The sequence below is a fragment of the Indicator indicator genome, chromosome 10 (genome assembly GCF_027791375.1).
Source record: "Indicator indicator isolate 239-I01 chromosome 10, UM_Iind_1.1, whole genome shotgun sequence".
In the NCBI taxonomy this organism is placed as follows: Eukaryota; Metazoa; Chordata; class Aves; order Piciformes; family Indicatoridae; genus Indicator; species Indicator indicator.
This window is the reverse complement of record NC_072019.1, coordinates 14777496-14794777: the sequence shown is the minus strand read 5'-3', so window position 1 is coordinate 14794777 and position 17282 is coordinate 14777496. Positions and strand designations below refer to the sequence as shown.

At 43.2% G+C, this 17282-nt stretch overlaps 1 protein-coding gene across 1 annotated transcript; it reads right to left on the bottom strand.

The window, feature by feature from the left end:
• Positions 1 to 7305: 7305 nt before the first annotated feature.
• On the bottom strand, positions 7306 to 10359 carry PDC (phosducin). The gene is made up of 3 exons (XM_054384398.1): positions 10299 to 10359; positions 8494 to 8654; positions 7306 to 7833 (listed from the first exon to the last, which is right to left on the bottom strand). The coding sequence occupies exons 1-3, from the start codon at positions 10357 to 10359 to the stop codon at positions 7306 to 7308; spliced, it is 750 nt and encodes a 249-aa protein (XP_054240373.1).
• Between the last annotated feature and the right edge of the window lie 6923 nt (positions 10360 to 17282).

Here is a 17282-nt window from a genome sequence, read left to right as displayed (position 1 = left end):
TGCTCTACATCAAGTAGAATCATGCAGGTACAGTATCAGGTGAATCAGGTTTACAAGAAACTAACCCCTCGAAAGAACCCCTAAAGAACTCTAGAACCTTAATTTTCTTCCTGTTCCTGGTTTAATGTCAAGTGCTACTACTGGTGATTTTTCAGGACTAGCATAGTTACCTGGTAGGACAATTCTTGCTTTAAGGATTCCATTGCTCAAAGAAATCTCAATTCATTGAGGCAAAATTAGATGTAATAAAGACAGCATTTCACAATAGGCATTGATTTAGATAATAGTGGGTATTAATAACACAATAGATAAACAAATAGCTTCCAGTAGTTTTAAGCCTAGGACAATTCAGTCTGTAAATACCTGGGTTCAAGACCCAAAGAGCTCAGACATCAATAAAATGGGTAGAGCTCTTTTGAGCTGTGTATGTGTTGCCTTGATGTGTATGCTGACTCTTGATGAGGATTTCTCTCTCCAGCCCTGATCCAGTTATTGTTCTTTTGTAATATTAACTATTTCAGATCTTAATTATTCAAAACCAGTTGGACAGGGCCTCGAGCAAACTAATACAAGGTGTACCTGCCTATGCTATGGCAGAGGGGTTTGGAATAGATGATCTTTAAGGTCACTTCCAACTTGAATCATTCTATGATATTTTAGCAGCAGCTCCATTTGGCAGCTCTATCATGTAGGCAGGGCTATCATGTAGATACATGCAAGTTGTCCAAATTGTTTGTCAGTCAAAGGATTTAGAGTGTAAACCTATAGCTTTGCATTAGTATCATAGTATTATTTCAACTGGGAAAGACCTTTAAGATCATCAAATCCAACCATTATGAGATACTGTTCTATATATGCTAAGGGTTAATCACAGAATCATTCAGGTTGGAAAAGACCTTTAGGATCGTCAAGTCCAATTGTAACCCAGCTACCATGGCCACTAAACTGTATCCTGAAGTTGCACATCTACAGCTTCCTGAACACCTCCAGGGATGGTGACTCCACCACCTCTCTGGGCAGCCTGTTTCAATGCCTGACCACTCTGGCAGGAAAGAAATTCTTCCTAATATTCAACCTAAACCTCCCCAGGGAACAACTTAAGCATGTTTTCTCTCGTTCTATCACTGGTTACTTGGGAGAAGAGACCCACACTGTCCTCACTCCAACCTCATTTCAGGGAGTTGCCATAAGGATAGCAGAGTAAGGGAAGAATTCTAGTAAGGTTAATAAAGATAATTTGTAGATGATAATGTGATATTTACATGGATCTGAACTACACTAGAGAAGAATTCCAGATTTTGGGGGGTTTTGTTACCGCTGCAAATTACTTTTTTGTACACAGACAGCGGAACAGTAAGAAGAAAGCATAAGGAAGGATGTTCTGGGATGCTTTAAATAAAAGGCAACTATGAGAAAGGTGTCATCTGTGTGTTTTGTTGTCATGTGTTTGGAAAAAGAGCTGCTTTTACTATAGGGGGTGATGAAATTGAGAGCAGCCCTGCAGAGAAAGATTTGGGAATTCTGATGGATGAGAAGCTGGGCGTAAGCCAACAGTCTGTGCTTGTAGATGAAAAGACTAAGGGCGTCCCCGGGCTACATCTAAGGAAGCGTGGCCAGCAGATGAGAGGGGTGATTCTGCCACTCTGCTCAGCTCTCATGAGACCTCACCTGGAGTACTTGTTACGGAGTGCCTTCCCCTCCCCTTGGGGGACAGGTAAAAAGGTGCCCATTCTTCCCGCTGGAAGCTGAAGTCCCTCACACGTATTCACCTGTGGGAGAAGCCCGTGCTGGGATTTGGCTGGGTTCTACGCACCCAGTATACGTTGGCACTGGACCAGAAAGCGGTCTGCGCTCTCATTTTGGTTCGGATCTGTTTTGGCGTTCACTTTGGGCTCGCTCTGCTCTGGCTCTGGGTTCGTGGCGAAATTGGAGAAATCAGCACTGAGACCTGGCTTCTCCGCGGACCTGTCTGCCCTGGGGTCCTGCTCCCTGCCTGCTGCTGGAGTGACCCTGCCTGCCGTAAAAAACCGCGACCATTCGCTGAAACAGGCTGGCAGTGCGGCTTCTCTTGCAGTGCTCAGACAGTGCTGCTGCACGAGTTTTGCCTCGTGGCAGCTGTGTCTAAGGACACTTTGATTTTGGCGGGTCCCTTTTCCTTTGGATTTGTGCCACGTTATCCACAAATCAGATTATAAACTTGCAGTTCTGGAGCCTGCCACCGAAGAGAGACCTAGGGACCGTCTCCAAATTCCTGCTCTCTAGTGGTGAGTAAAACCGGCATTCTCTGCTTTCCCTGGGGTCCTGGCTTGCCTCTGATTTTAGAAGTGGGGTAAAGCTATTTTGTGGCTTTGCCTTTTCCATTTTCTGAATTCTCTAAATTGTATTAAAGTTTCCCATAAGCATCCTTGTAGAATTCGCCACCGAACGGAACCTGTAAATAAATTTAAACAGTTTTGTACGTAATTTTGGGGCGGGGTTTTTGGAAAAGTAACGATAACTATGTTTTTATAATTCCGGCCTCGTTAATTGAATCCCAATCAAAACAGTACTGCCTCCAGCTCTGGAGCCCTCAACACAGGAAGGACAGGGACCTGATGGAACGGGTCCAGAGGAGGGCAATAAAGACGATCAGAAGGTTGTTACATCTCTGCCATCAGGACAGCAGAGGGAGCTGGGGGTATTCAGCCTGGAGAAGAAAAGACTCTAGGGAAACCTAGGAGCAGCCTTCCAGTACAAGGCCGCTGCAGAGGGACAGTTTCCAAAGGCCTGCAGTGATAGGACAAGGGGCAATGGTTTGAAATGAGAGAAGAGCAGATTTAGATTGGATATTAGGAACAAATTCTGCACCGTTAGGGTGGTGAAACACTGGAACAGCTTGTAAGGTAGCTGAGGCTCCATCCCTCAATTCAGGCTCTCAATATCAGGCTCAACAAGGTTCTGACCAACCCAATCTAGTGGAGCATGTCCCTGCTGACTGCAGGGGGGTGGTTGGACTAGATGACCTTTGGAGGTCCCTTCAAACCTAAACCATTCTATGATTGTAAGGATATTTTGGAATACAGTGGTGATCTTTTGTGCTCAGTATTGCTCAAGTGGGGCCTCATGGAGGAAACTGAGTGTGATAATGCAGGTACTGTGTTCAGCTCCTGCATGTTCTATGCGTGCAAACAGGTGGAATCAGGAGACAAGATGGCATTATTCAGGAGTAGTTGAATCCAGGGGAGGTTGAATGCAATCCAGAAAATGAGATAAATTTTGTAATGTGCTTCAAGATAGGTTTGGTTTAAAAAATTGCTCTGCTAAAGGCTATATTAGAAGGAAGGACAGGGGAGTAATGAGAAGAAATAATTTTGTCTTTTGCTTCTTTTTGTCTTTTCTGTTTTACCTTTCTGAAGTGCAAAACAGTTATCCTGTACTTGTCTGTTACTCAAAACTCAGCCATAGCAGTGAAGTGCAACATCTGAGATCCTAAATATCCTATACCAGAGAAGAAAATAGTTGTGAAACATTTTTCAATAGTTCTTGTTTAGCATCTGTGGTGTAAAAAATAGGGGTTTTTTGGAGGTATTATTCCAAAGAATTCTGGCTTAAGCTTATCCAGTGTTCAGTAACTGATACTTTCCTTCATGGTGTTACTACAGACTGTCAAAGAAATCCTTCAGCTTGTAACCAACAAGGTATTAATGCTCTGAGGAAGTCTAATTTTTGTTGGAAATTGCGTGGAAGTCCAGCCAAAGTCCATCATTGGAAATTGGCTGTAAGTCCAACCAATTCAAGATTGGAAGAAGGCAATGAAAGAAGTTGCTATGGATGAGCTTTCTGCTTTAATACAGGAGACTGCATTCAACTGCCTTCCGTGCAGTAAGAAAGTAATTTAGCCCTTTCAAAAAGAAAATGAGTAATTTGACTTGTATCTACAGACTGAGCCTTCAAGTCATCCTGCCATGAGGAAACAGTGGATGCAGAAGAAAGCAGGTTCTTGCTTGCCTGAAAAGTGCGTAACTAAGGGGGGATTTCAGTGCTGTCTTGCTTCCCATCTTTTTTGTACTCTTAGCCTTTGGTACCAAAAGAAAAGGAATTCTTTAAGACAAGAAGGTCAGATAAGGAAAGCAAGAAAGGGGGGGGGGAAGGAAAGCAATCTTTTAAAAGTCGTTTTCTTGAGTGCTGCTTTTACCTTTTGCTCAAGCTTCATCCTGGTTTATCCTTTTCATGCTACTTAGATAATCTTCTGAAGCTTTCAGTTGGTGGAAACTCCACTATGACTCACATGGAGATTTTTTTATCTTGAAACTCTATTGTGAATGAAATTGGGCCTTTTTAACTCACATCCATGACTGCAGATACATACAGAGGAGGGCCACAAGGATGGTTGAAGGGCTGGAGCACCTCTGCTATGAGGATAGGTAGAAGGAGCTGGGGTGGTACAGCCTGGAGAGGAGAAGAGTCCAGGGGGATCTTAGAGCTGCCTTCCAGTACTGGAAGTGATCCTACAGGAAAGCTGGAGGTGGACTTTTCATAGGGTGTCTAGAGACAGGACAAGGGGGAGTGGTTTAAAGTTGAGAGACAATAGGTTTAGACTGGATCTTCAGACAAAGTTCTTCAGTGCAAGGGTGATGGGATTCTGGAATGGGTTGCCCAGAGAGGTTGTGGATGCCTCACCCCTGGAGGTGTTTGGTGCCAGGCTGAATGAAGCCTTGAGTAACCAAGTCTAGTTGAGAGGTGTCCCTGCCCATGGTGGGGAGGTTGGAGTAGATGATCTCCGAGGTCCCTTCCAACTTAAGCCATTCTATGATTTTGATGGACAGGAGTCTAGAGGAGCAGTTGTGGCTTCCGCATCTGAAAACCTGGCTCATCTAAGTGCAGTTCTAAAGTTGATGTTACAGAATAATTTTCCTGAAATATTATTTTCTGTGCTCTGTTAGTTTTAAAATGCAGTTTGAAAAAGCCTCAGTGGTCTTGTACAATGAGTATTATAATTCTTCACGTCTGAGGGGTGGCATTGGGCATGCTGGTAACAGCCATACATCTCCTAGGGCTTCTCTTTGTGATTCAGTCATCAGTGACTCCAATGATAATTAGTTGTCACCTCTCCTCCATCTTTGTCTGCATCATAATAGTTGCAAACACTGACTTCAACTCAAAAGGAGGAGTGGCTGAGGATATAGGAAGGCTGCTCCCATGTGTGTATTGAAGCATTTACTTCTTGTTACTCAAGAAGCTTCATCCAGTGGTACAATGTTTGAGTCAACTCTTGCTTTTTCTTTTGAAGGGTGTTTTTGGGTTTTTTTTTTTTTTTGTGCAGAAATATGGATGACTGCTGTGATCGGAGCTTTATTTGCAACTTATTAGTCATGAGTTTCTGCTGGGGCTTGGCGTCACGTGTGGTTTCTTTTTCTTTTATTTCAAATTACAGGTTGAAGTTAATCCTGCTTAAACATGCTTCGTCTGTCTCTTAAACTGGAGTGTCAGCTTATTTCTTGCAACTAGCTATAAATGTCATTTCTGTGGTGGTTACTAGTTGTTAAAGGTTTGTTTGGTTTTGTTTTTTTTTTTTGCATTCAGCCTGGTTCCTCAAAGAAATGAAGCTGTTGATGTGCAGCCTAATAACTTTTAAACCAAGTTTAATAACGAGAGAAATTTCTCAAGAACATTAAGTTGTCGTCAGTTACTTGCAGATTCTCTGGTGTGTAGAGGACAGAAGTGTTTTATGCCTCTCTAAAATATAAAAAAATACAAGACAGAAATACCTGAAACTTGGGTAACTGGTTATTTTTGTAGTAGACAGAAAAGAACTCATCATTTGCTACATAACCTGTGGGAAGATCATCAGATATTCATAGTGTGCAGTGTATCTGCAAATAGTGACTTCTGGAATTGGCCTACTGATGCAAAATCATAGAAGCATGTTGAATTGGAAAAGACCTTTAAGATCATCCAGTCCAACCATTCTCTAACTCTAGCAAGGCTGCTGCTAAACCATGGCCTTCAGCACCACGTCTCTGTGTCTCTGAAACACCTCCAGGGGTGGGGATTCAACCACCTCCCTGGGCAGCCTGTTCCAGTGTTTGAGATCCTTCTCGGTAAAGAATTTTCTAGTAATGTCCAACCCAAACCTCCCCTGGTGCAACTTGAGGCCATTTCCAAAATCTTTTTGAGTAGAATTATTTTGTTTTGCAGGTCTGGTGGAAAGTAGCGTAAGTTTCAGGTACACCTGTGAAATTTCCATGTGAATGAAAAGTGGAGAAAAAAAGTATGTTGAAAAGCAGTAAGAACATCTCTGTAACAATGCTTTCTTGGTCCTGGCCTCCCAGTTCTGAATTCTTAACTGCTACATGTGTGGAGTTTTGCAGGGTGACACATCCATGATGGGATCATGACATGAAACAGAACTGAAAGCTCCCCCTCCAAAGTGAGCAAAATGTGAAACTATCAAACCAAATAAAAACTGGTGAGACATGTGAGTAATAAAAATCATAGAATCACAGGATGTTGAGGGTTGGAAGGGACCTCATCAAGTACAATTCCCTTGCCAAAGCAGGATTTGACAGCTGTTAGGCTTTATTTCAGAATTATTACATGAGCACAATATACTTTTCCAGCAACTCAGCAGATATTTCAAATATCACTAATCAAAATATGGAACAACAATGAACTGAAATTAGCTGACAGTGTGTCTGTCTTAGCTGTTGAGATGACAAAGTTAGAGAAGCACTGAGCTAACTCCTGCATTTTCACAAGTATTGAAAAGTTAAATGCAGAAGCATAAACTAATGTCCTAGAAACCTAAGCCATTTAGGAATGCAAGGACTTCGGGCTGTGTGTTTTTCCTTAAAACTGCTGGATGAAATCCTCTGACTGGATGAAATCTATTGGATGAAATTTTCTGACTTTAGTCGTGGAAGTGAATCTAAGGAGTCAGGACTCACTGTAATTCCGGAGCACGGAGACAGCCTTTTGTGTATAGAAGAGGGATGGATGAGTTCTTTTCCTGTTGAAGTTCTTCTTGTGCTTTGTGGAGACAGGTGTGGGCCCTCAATTTTTATGTAATTTTTCCTTAATTTCTGAAGTATTGCCTCCTGTTCTTCCTACTACTTGTGGCTGGCATAAAAGTATTTATGTACAGGGCTGCCAGCTGTGTGTAAGTAACATTCACGTGCTAACCATAGTTTTAAGCCATTTATATATATATGTATTTTACAGATAAATTAGCAAACACAGCCTTCTCTAAAGGAGGTGGGTGTTACTGAGCTTCATTTACAACATACTGAAGAGGGAAGGGAGACGGTGAGGACTATGGCTCCCTAATTACTCAACATCTGGCTCATCCGTGTTGCCATTTCCCAGGGATGGAAGCTCCCTTTCAGGCAGCAGCCCATACTCATTTAGGAAAGCCTCCACATCCACAGCAAAAAACTCCTCATTGAACTGTTCGGAAACACTGATGAAATTGCTAAGAAGCTCCCCACCCTTATAGACAAGCAGAGTGGGAAGCACTTCGTTGGAGAAGCGGTCTCCAGCCCCTGTGTTGGAGGCTTTGATCTTGCAGAACTTCACGGTGGCGTACTCAGCTGCCAGGCAGGTCAGGCTGTTGTTGAGAGCGTCGCAGCCTTTGATGCCGTCTTCATAAATGTGGACGATGACGGTGGTGGTTTTGCGTTCCTTCTCGATGGCCTCCAGGAACTGTTCCCCGTTCTGCAGCTCACACAAGTAGCCATATTTTGGCCCAAAGCTCAGCCGCTGGTGCATATCCTGCATGCAGCGCTTGCGGTATTTTTGTAGGCAGCTTTCATCTTCTTGCTCATCATGAATTAATTCGTACTCCTGCATGCTCATCTGTGGGCATTGAGAGAATGTCATGTTAGTAAGTGGTCATCTGTTGACACTGAAACAGGAAGAGGCTCAGTTGTCGTTTAAAGGACATCATGTTGAAAGCTTGGCCAGAAGAGCCGTCACTGCCGACTCTGGGAGTTCTCTTCAAGAGACAGGTAAAGATCCTGTCTTAAGACCTGCATGTCAGCTTAGTGGTTTTGAAGACAGTTGCAAAGACTACTGGCTCTTCCAGGGTTGGTGGGAATTTTGCCTGTTGCTATCACGGGTTAAGTTTAATTTTTGTGAGTTTTTTGGGTCAGAATTGGTCAATGGTAATGTTCAGAGCTCTGAGCGATGTTCAGGCTCAGAGCTCTATCCTGGCTAGTATTTTTTTAGCATGTTAAAATTATTCCATTGGCTTAATGATGGAAACAGTGTTGAGGCAAGGGAGGGAGGAAGAAAGGTCAAACTGTATTGTGTGGTATGTCGGTGTGAAATATGCTTCTTGGTTTACTGCAGTTTGACTTTGCTTGGGAGAGAACTAGAGAGATGGTTGCATGTGCATTTGTGAGTTCTGCTGGACTGCAAAGGAGTGGAGTCTGGCGAATTCAAGATTTTCTAGCTTATAAACTGCATATTTTACATAGAATCCAAATTAACTTGTTTTGCCTTTTCTTCTCTTACCTTACGGCAGAATCTCTCTCTGGTGTCTTTATCATCTTTACTGTAACATCTGTGTGGAGAAGACATTTGTCTAAGGATTTCTTTCTTGCTCAAGGATGAGCAGTCTCTATCTTCACTTTCTAATTTAAACCTCCTCCAGTCATTGATGACGCCTTTGGGCCCTAAGAGAGATGAAGATGGATGAGAAACTGGCTGCAACAAGAGACTGTCTTAAATTTCTGCTCATTTTCCTTCTGTGCCACAGTTTATCTGCCCATGTTTCTTCCCTCCTGAGCACCCTCCACGGGTGCTACAAACCTGAACTTTGGGATCAGTGTGTTACATCAGCCTCCAAAGGAAAGGGGGTTTTCCTAACCTGTATCACTTTGGTGCTCTGGCTCCTGTCAGGATCCCATAAAAGGATTTTGGTGAATTACACAACTAGTTAACAAAACTGACATGTTGGCCCAAGCTAGTGTTTAGTAGGTGTGTTTGCATTTCTCTAGAGACAGTGCATTTGAATACAGTGAAAGGGGCCTGCAAGAAAACCAGGGAGGGACTTTTCACTAGAACTTGCAGCGATAGGACAAGGGGGAATGAGACAGGTCAGCTATTGATCAGGCTAGTCTTCTCCAGGCTAAACAGCCCCACGTCTCTCAGCCTTTTCTCCTCACAGAGGTCTCTCTTGAACTGGGAAGTCCAGGACTGGACCCACTACTGGAGATGTGTTCTCACTAGGGCTGATCAGATGAGGAGAACCTTGCTGGACATGCTGGCCACACTCTTTTTAATGCACCCTAGGAGACCATTTAACTTCTTGGCCAAGAGGGCTCATTGCTGGCTCACAGGGAACTTGTTATCCACCAGCATTCCCAGGTCCTTCTCTGCAGAGCTGCTTTCCAGCAGGTCGTCCCTGCACCTGTACTGGGGTAAGGGGTTATTCCTACCTGTATTGCCCTACATTTTATAAATAAATAAATAAAATGTAAAAAAAAAAAAAAAAAAGTAAAGCCATATCTAATAATCTTAGCCAGCAGCAGTAAGGATGACGGTGGTGGAGAAAACCCCAGAGACAGTTACAACAAGAGCTACATTTATTATAGCACAAAGAAAAAGAAGCCATAGGAGCACTGGGAAGCAACGATTTCCTGTTGGTGGGGTGGGATGAAGTGTCTGTAGAGCTGAATGAAACATCTGTACCCATAAAAACCATGGTGACTGAGTGCTGGATTAAAAAGAATTGGTATTCTGAGCAAGGATGCTGCTTTTAAAGGCTGTGCTGTGTTTGCCAAAAGGATTTACAGGTTCACTTGTAGCACTGAATGTACCTTCTGTAAGAAGGAAAGAAAATTCAGCACGTGTGGGTTTGTTCCTGGTTTCTTTCCCTCTCTTCCCCAGAAGAGGACAGACCATTGTTCATGACTGAAGCAATAAACAACAAGAGCTTTGTTGGGCCATTGCTGTTCGTGACTTCTTGGGTGTTTTCTGCGTTTGCTGTTTGCTTCAGGACGATTGGCAGAAAGATCAGTTTGGTGTTACCTGCCCTTCCCTGAAGGCTGTCACTTACTCCAATACACATTCTCATTGGCTTTGGAGCCCATGTTTCTGTGCAAGGGATTTGGTAGACCAACTGGAGCTACTCAAATTCTGGGCTTCCCTAGTGAACAGGGACAAGGTCAGGTTGGACTGGGTTCTGAACAGGATGCTCAAGTTGCAGATGGCCCTGCTCACTGCAGGGGAGTAGGACTAGATGAGTTTTAAAGATCCCTTCCAACCCAAACCAGGCTATGATATTTAGGAAAAAGAAGAATGGTTAGTTCTCTTGCCTGTGTGTGTTGCCTGTCCTTCAAAATCTTCTTCAATGCTGGCATTGGCATTTTCCTCCATTTTGGTGGCTGGAGCAGGAGATGCTGCAACTTCAGAAAGAACAGTTAATGACAGGATAGGAGAGAGCTAAGCATACGTCAGCCACAGCACTGTTTGGTATCAATGAAGATCAAAATACACATGATAACTGTAGAGATAGATTCTTATCTTGTAAAAAGCAATCAGGATATATGTCAGTCTCATTAATGAGATGTCTGGCCAGGTTCTTATTGGAAGTTCCTGGGTGAGGGAGAGTATTGGGAACGTGGTGTGAAATAGTGGTTATCACACTTCCTGCACTGGGACTGCGTAGTATTTTCTTTATTTTAGTGTTTGCTTGGTATTGGTTTTTGTTATTCACCTTGAAATCGGGAACTATATTAATTTTCCAAGTGCCACGAAGTATGTATTTTTAAGAGTTGCCTGAACTGCTCATTTCTCATACAGAAGATGGAGCCAAGTAACTGAACCTGTTGGGCAAGAAACCTATGAATATCCCAGACCTAGTCTGCTTGTTGGGCTGTGTTTGTTACAAAACACAAAATTATGTGGGTTATAAATCAAAATCACTTTCTTGTTCCACCTGTTCTGTAAATAAGACCACCTAAGCAATCATAGGGCACTGCAATACAGCAGTAGTCAAGCAACACCCGTTTTGTCTTCTATAGTGGAGTTTTTGAGGGGTGAGGTAGAACCACTGTTCTTTGAGGGAACAGGAGAGGTTTCCCTTTGTGTATTCCCACCACAAAGATGAATCCAGTTGTGTGGTGTCAGAGCACTACAGAGCAGCAGAATTTGGCTGCAGCATCAGGGTTGCAGGGCCAGACTGACATTCTGCTGATTCCCAAAACTCACAGTAGATATTCTTGGGGTCCTACAGCTTTCTTGAAGGATCAATTATCTGTTTCAGGAGGATATACTGGGGGAGAAAAGTATGGATTCTTCACATGCTTTTTGATTCCACTGCTGATAGACATCTACACAGCCCTCTGCATGAGCTCTGCCACTGCATAATACTCAATCTTTCTTCATGTTGCACAGAATCACAGAATGGTTTGGGTTGGAAGGGACTTTAAAAGCTCATCTAGTTCCAACCCCATGGGCAGGAATGCTTTCCACCTGACCACGTTGCTCAAAACCCCTGCCGACATACAGAGATGCACATCCCCGTCTGCTGTCCCTTCTACTCATCTTTCTGTGACATCAGTCACAAGTTTCCTTTTTAATCAGAAACTGTAATTCTAATGTGCTAAATGTCACTGTCCACAGGAATCTTAAGGCAGGTGATCTGAGAGCTCTCGTTTAGTCCAGGTACAGCTGTTCAGTTGTTAAGCTTTATTTGACTTCACAGGAAATCCTATCTTGAAGCAAACATTAAGATGTTTTCCTGCCACGAGTGTTGTATTTAGAAGCTGCTGTTAGTGTTGGAGCATGAGTGCAGAGGAGGACAATTACCTTCATCTTTCATAGAGCATCAAGACCTGAACAGGAGTAATGGTTGAGCAAGGCACAAAGAACCTAATTCTTGTGTGTATTGGGACTAAAGCTGAGTAGTAAATGTGTAAATAAGTTGTCCCATACTTGTGGCAATCGATCAAGGCTTCTGGGAAGCATTGTAAATAAGTTTGGGGGAAAAAAGGACGCAGTGAATTTTACTTTATTAGCATGAATTGTTCTGTAGATTGATCTCTAGCTAGATTGTTTCACACTGAGGTGCTGGAGCATGTCCAAAGAAGGACACAATGGAGCTGGTGAAGGGTCTAGAGCACAAGTCTGATGAGGAGCAGCTGAGGGAACTGGGATTGTTTAGCCTGGAAAAAAGAAAGCTGAGAGGAGACCTTCTCACTCTCTACAACTCCTTGAAAGGAGGAGTCAGGTGAGTGTTGGTCTCCTCTCCCAGGTAACCAGCAATAGAACAAGACTAAGTGACTCAAGTTGTTCCAGGGGAGGTTTAGGTTGGATATTAGGAAAAATTCTTTACTGAAAGAGTGATCAAGCATTGGAATAGACTGCCCAGGGAGGTGATTGAATCCCCAGCCCTGGAGATACTAAAAAAACCATGTAGACACAGCATTTTGGGATGTGGTTTGGTGAGACAGGTGGTGTCGGTTTGATGGTTGGACTTGATGATCTTAAAGGTCTTTCCCAACCTTCATGATTCTATAATTCTATGATTGTTGTCAGCCTCTAGACCCAGCTTTCTGGATCAATTGCTATTCAGTCAGTACTGAAATAGAAATAGGACTCTAATCTTTTCTCACACAGGCAAAACTACAAGCCTTTGGCATGTTGGGGATGGACTGCTATGTGGATATGCTGGGTTATAGTAGCACTGCAGCATAAAAGTCTTGTAAATCCTTCCTGTGACTTCTATGGACATCTCAGCTTTTTCTGCCTGCTGCTGCTAAGGATTTGCTTTGTTCCATAAGGAAAGTTGGTTTGATTTTCTGTATGCTTTGATGTTTCATAGCTTTTAGCTCTGAAAGGCACTAAAAATAGAGGATAGGAAACTTCCAGCAGTCTGTTGCAGACTCCAGTCAGAAAACTGACCATGCTTCTGGTGCAAGATGTGAGATGGAACTGATTGCTTAACAAATGAAAGCTCTCTGTACAGTTTATGTTACTGATCTGTTGTACCTAATAAATGTGAAAAGGTTAGGTGAGTCACTATGGTACAGAAAGCTGCATTTCACCATTCTGCTGCAGCGTGGCATGAGGCAACAACCCTGCCAGGCTGGAAAGCTGACCATGGAGCTGGGAGTGGGGACTCCTCATATTTAATCATGGCCCTGAGACTGAGTCAGGCTGTGAGCCTGGAGCAAGGCATGCAAACCCCATTCAGTGGAGTTATAAATATTTATCATCCTTATCTTGGCGCTGTGAGAATTAGGCCATCCCAGCCAGGTGTTTCCCAGTAGGCACCTGAGGACAAGAACATAGGAGCATGTAACTGCAAGGTGATCCATGGGAAGCCTGCTTCTAGGATGAGCTGACTCTCCTGTGGTACTAAGTCTTTCTTTTGAGAAAGTGTGGTGCAAAATGGTTGTGCTAGAGTGTGGGCAAAAATGGGCAATCACCAGGGCAGGAAATTGCCCCATATTCTTGTGAAGGGTTTAGGTGGAGTACTTGAGCTGGAGTTCTTGGTGGTGAGGTGATGTTCTTTTTTATATGTTAGGCAAGCAACATTTTCCAATGTGGATGCTACTAGCACGTTGTGTGAGTGCCTCCATGAGGAAATGTCAATGCTGCGTGATGCTGAGACAGTAAAGCAAGCAGTGTCACTGTGCAGTTTGTAACGACCCCAGCATGAGATGGTTTAGATCTAAAGTTGCCACCTTGCTGGCAGCACACCTGTAAAAGGTGTGCTAAAATCCAGTGTGGAGACAGCTAGAGCCATCTTCTGTGCTGCATCACAGCTCTCCTAAGATACACTTTGCAACCCTGTGGGCAGACCACAGCCCTCATGATTGTGCAGTCAACTCCAAATGGGTGCTACTTAGTTGACTGACTAATTCAGAAATTCATTAAGGTCACCTTTTAATAAAAACCCCTTAAATCAGAAGCAGCCATAGAGCATGGTGGGCACAAGAGGTCAGAGACAGAACTTTGATGTGTGGGCATGATCATATTACTCAGGGATAGGCTTCTGTTCTGGAGAACATCCCTGGCCATTGCAACCATCTCGTATGATGTCACAGAATCATTTTGGTTGGAAAAATCCTTGAAGATGCTTGACTCTAGCCATTAACTCAGCACTGCTGTGTCACCACTAAACCATGTCCCTCAGCACCACATCTACATGGCTTTTCATTCCCTTCAGGGATGGGGACTCTACCACTGCCCTGGGCAGCCTGGTCCAGGGCTTAATCATTTTCAGTGAAGAATTCTTTCCTCTTGTCCGGCGTATACCTCCCCTGATGCAGTCTGAGGCCATTATCCTCTCATCCTTTTACTCATTACCTGGGAGAAGAGATCAACAACCCCATAAGTACAACCTCATTCCAGGGAGCTGTAGAGAGTCAGAAGGTCTTCTCTCAGCCTTCTTTTCTCCTGACTAAACAACCCCAGTTCCCTCAGCTGCTCCTCACCACACCTGTTCTCCAGACCCTTCACCAGCTTCATTGCCCTTCTCTGGACATGCTTCAGCACCTCAAAGTGTCCTTCTTGGAGTGAGAGGCCCAAAATTGAACCCAGTATTTGTGGTGTAGCCTTAGCAGTGCCAAGTACAGAATCCTTAGTGCATTGAATCTGTTGGCTTTTTTTTTTTTTTTTCAATATAAATATGCTGGCTCACAATCCTGCTAAATACTTGCTCAGGATAAGATCACACCATAAGAGCAGAATATGCCAGGAGGGTAGTCAGTTCCAAGAGCTGTGCAGGGTGATGTGCAGTGATGGTGAAGTGATAATAAATGCTATCACAGAAGCTATTTGTGTCTATTTGTTCTAAGAAAGCACCCAAAGACCTTTCAGACCACCAGCTGCATGGCTGCTGCTCTCAAGCTTTGTATTTGCACCATTTTAACAGCATGTGACACACCAGATGAACAGCAATCTTTGTGGGGGGCAAAATGCTGTTTTAGAAGATACTATGTACTATCATTAGCTTTAATCATTGGTTTTGGCAACTGAAAGCAGCTCTTGATGGTTTTATATGAACAGTGCTAATAGCGAGAAAAAAATATTCCTTCTGATCAATAATATATTAGACAGTAGTTTGTAATGAATAAAGTGATTTCACATACATATTTTAAGAGACTGCTCGTTCTAGAACTTTGCTACTTTCCTGTCTTAATCTCAGACTTTGAGTGAAGAAAGCAAAAATTACAATTTCTTCATAGAGGAGAGCTGTGACCTTCCTGTGTTCCGAAAGTCACTTCTTCAGCAAGAAAAACCCCCAAACCTGAAGTATATACCTTGGAGCTCCCATTTAATTTCTATGAGCTCTGGATCTATTATAGCTCAAAATTAGTCATTCCTATTAGTGATGTTCATCCTTCTGTGGTCATTAGAAGGTCATTAGTAAGAGCCATCCTTACTATGGGGTAGAAAGGCAGAAATGATAATTTAATGAAGTATTCACTTTTTAGAATTGTTTTGGTTGGAAAAGCCTCCTAAGATTATTGAGTCCAACATTCAACCCATCACCACCCTGGAAATGAAGCTATGTCCTGAAGTGCCATGTCCACACATTTCTTGAACAACTCCAGGGATGGTGACTCCACGACCTACCTGGGTCGCCTGTTCCAATGCTTGACCACTCTTGCGGGACCTAAACCTCCCCTGGCACAATTTCAGACCATAATGAAGGATTCTGATATGAAGGAATACTTTCTACTTACTAACAAATACTCCATGCCTTTTTCTTTCATAGAGTTTTCTGGTTACCCAAATTTGCAATTTTATTTCTTTTTTACTACTTTCTCTCATGTATGTTGAAGTTCTGAGGTAGCTCGGGAGGAAAGCACTGTGCCTGTGTATTTGTAATGAAGGTTTGTTTAATCATTGTCATATACTGCAGCTGTAAATACAAAAATGATGTTTTCCAGTGGCAAATTATAGTTATGGAAGAGAGAGGAATTAAAAAAAAAAAATCTCTCAAAACAAACTGTAAAAGGCAAGATGTGTTCTATAAAAGACAAAGCCAATAAGTAAAACTTGCTTTGTAGAGAAAGAGGTCTTGCTACTAGTACAATAAGTAAACATGAGGAGTATTCATCTCAAGATGCTCTGGACACACATTTGCTGCTCTCCATTTGTGTAAACCCCACCGAAAATGCTGCTCTGTGCCTGGGTCTGCATGAGGCCATAAGTCAGCAGCCTGATACTATCCCCAGCCATTGATGGGATGTTGCCTCTGAACTGGGCAGCAGAAAATTTTGGATGCTCATGGAAGTGGAGGAATGAAATGTAAAGGAACTCTTTGTCAGTGAGATGTAGTTGCACAGTTATGTCTGAAGCTACGTGTGGGTGGTTGGTCAGTACCTGTGCCCTGCCTGGCCCCTTGGCTCTTGCCTCTTGGAAGGGTGTATGAATTTTAACAGCTTTTCCTTCTACCCTAATTTGAATCTTGCTTCTTTGCCTGTTTTCCCTGTTTTCCATTTGCAGAATTCCTTCCCTGTATATTCTTGTCCACTTTGTCAAATGATAATGGCCAGCAAACACATCTGGCAGATGGGCAGCTTTTGAAGCAAGCAAGCCAAGGGTAGAGGCAGCTATGGGTTTAAATGTTTAGGTTTCTGGAAATATAGGATTTGGGTAAAAATGCATAGAATTGGAACAAGGCATTGTTTACCTTGCCCAGGCATTGGAAATATCCCAGTGCAGCAGAATCAAGTGAATCCCGTGTGTGAAGCTCTGCACTTCTTCTTCAGAAGGTAAGCATCTACTGGGTTAACAACACTGACAGATCTACAGGGATGCTAACCCAGAGCTCGTCATAGAGTCATTTTGGTTGGAAAAGAGCTTTAAGATCATCAAGTCCAACCATTAATCCATCACTGCCAGGTCACCAGTAAACCACATGCCTCAGCACCACATCTACATGGCTTTTCAATCCCTCCAGGGATGGGGACTTCACATTACTCTGAGCAGCCTATTCCATTGATACCATTGAAGCCTCCTCAGTAACTTCAGTGCACCACAGAGTGTGATCTGCAGCACTGAGCAGAAACGGGGAGGTGTGGATTTGCATTGTTTGCATGGTTAAGACATGCATGCTTCAACCCTAGCTGTGGTCTGGTTTGTAGCTACTTTATGAAGCACTACATAACACTTCTATGAGAGAACTGGAGTTGTTCAGCCTGGAGAAGAGAAAGCTCCAGGGGGACCTGCTTGTGGCCTTTCAGTGCTTAAAGGGGCTGATCAGAAAGCTGGGGACAGACTTTTTATCAGAGTCTGTTGTGACAGGACAAGGGAACTTGTCAATATCATATGAATGAAGT